The 1688-nt window shown below is 41.4% G+C and overlaps 1 protein-coding gene across 1 annotated transcript in view; it reads left to right on the top strand.

Moving 5' to 3' along the window:
- The window catches only part of inppl1a (inositol polyphosphate phosphatase-like 1a), a 24067-nt gene that overhangs the window by 9903 nt on the left and 12476 nt on the right, over positions 1-1688 (top strand). The window contains exons 7-8 of the mRNA XM_035679849.1: positions 606-695; positions 1566-1664. Coding sequence (XP_035535742.1) covers positions 606-695; positions 1566-1664 — 189 coding nt within the window. The remainder of the gene's footprint in view (positions 1-605; positions 696-1565; positions 1665-1688) is intronic.

The following is a 1688-nucleotide window of genomic DNA, read 5'->3' as shown; positions in this document are numbered from 1 at the left end:
TGTGTGTGTGTGTGTAAGCAATTAAGTCGATGTTATGAGGAAAAGCTTCTTTTTCTCTACTGGGTTTTCTTAGGACAGCTGAGGTAGACTTAGTCACACTACTGTCACTTAATGTAGATCATTATATAAATGGAACTGAAATAAGATCATCCAGTAGTCATCACTTAAGAAATGATGGATTAGTCACTGTGAAACTAGTGGTTGAGTTACTGCTTCAGTAGCATATTTCTGAGATGACGTTCTGGATTTCACAGCCTTCATGATAAGTCATGGTTTTGAAGTTCAAGTCACTTGTGTCATCAAACAAACACTAAAATGTAATTTTATGTTTAAATAAAAGCTGATTTATGTAGACATGGGTACGCTGGTTTTGCAGTCTTAAAAACAATCTGCACTTTTAGTTAATTCAGTTAATTTATCTGATTATAATCTTTCTCCCTGAGAGCCAAGTTGTTGCATCCTTATTTTTTAAAACCTAAATTTAACTTTCACACAGCAAAACATAACAAATCATCCTTTCTGTCTCACTTTCTGTCTCTGTTCTTCTTTTCAAACCTCACTGCCTAAACAGGTTCTAATTGTTTTTGTTTCCTTTTCTCCGTCAGTCGGTGAATCAGGGAGGAGACCAGGAGCTGGAGAACCTTGTGACCAAGCTGGCAATTCTAAAAGACCTGCTGTCCTCCATAGAGAAGAAGGTACACACATATACTCATTCAGTAGCGTGTAGGCATGGACCCTCACACATGATCTCTTCAACTCCCTCTCACACACACACACAGACAGCTGCTAGTCGGAGGTAGTTAGTTTAGATAACCTTCCCCATATGATGGATCATCTGTCCAGAAGCCCTGCAGGCTGCATGTGTAGCCCACCATGAAGACTCCAGACTTGTGTGTGTGTGTGTGCGCGCGTGCGTCAAAGTGAAAGAGTCCCATCTCTTTTTTTGAGACTTGACCAACACACAGATGGAGTGTAATGGGGGGATTTTGTGGAATATCTGTACAGGGCAGCCATTTGTGTTGTTGATAGAAGCGGTTAAAATGTATTTGCATAAAGTGTAACACTATGAAAGCCAGATGGAGAGGGTGTGCCATGTAGGCCAGACCATGAAAGTATTTAGTTAGCTCTTTTTTTTGTTTGTTGTTTTTTTTAGCATGTGTAACAGGAATGTTCTAGCACAGTAAAGCTCACCAATTATCGTATCGTAATTATTGTATCCCTAATTTGCAAGTACAGTTTGACCAGCTCTTAGTAGTTAACAGCTCACACCATTTCTACATGGACTTAAGGAGGGGCTTTAGCTGCCTGGGAAGGAAACGGCCTCAGTGCAATCAAGCTACATGTCTTGACTCATGTGATGGCACTAGCTCCACCTTCTCTGCTCCTGTTGGATCACATCCAGGAAACGGGAAACTGTTTCCTTGTTGACACTGATGCTGAAAACAATAGAGTTTATCTGTTTGTGTGTCTTTTCTTTTCTATGTGTTTATGTCCTCTCATTTATCTTTTTTTTGTTTAATTGTTTCTCCCTTTGACCCTCCCCTTCTCTCTCTTTGTCCCCTCAGGCTCTGAAGGCTCTCCAGGACATGAGTTTGTCCTCTCCATGCTCCCCTCCTCCTCTCTCCATGCGTCACAGCAAAGCCATCCCTGTGCAGGCCTTTGAGGTATGCATGCACACACACACACAC

Source organism: Morone saxatilis, unplaced genomic scaffold (genome assembly GCF_004916995.1).
Source record: "Morone saxatilis isolate NCDOM2014 unplaced genomic scaffold, NCSU_SB_2.0 Contig8, whole genome shotgun sequence".
Taxonomy (NCBI): Eukaryota; Metazoa; Chordata; class Actinopteri; family Moronidae; genus Morone; species Morone saxatilis.
Note: the sequence above shows the minus strand (reverse complement) of the source record. Positions and strands in the feature narration are given on the sequence as shown.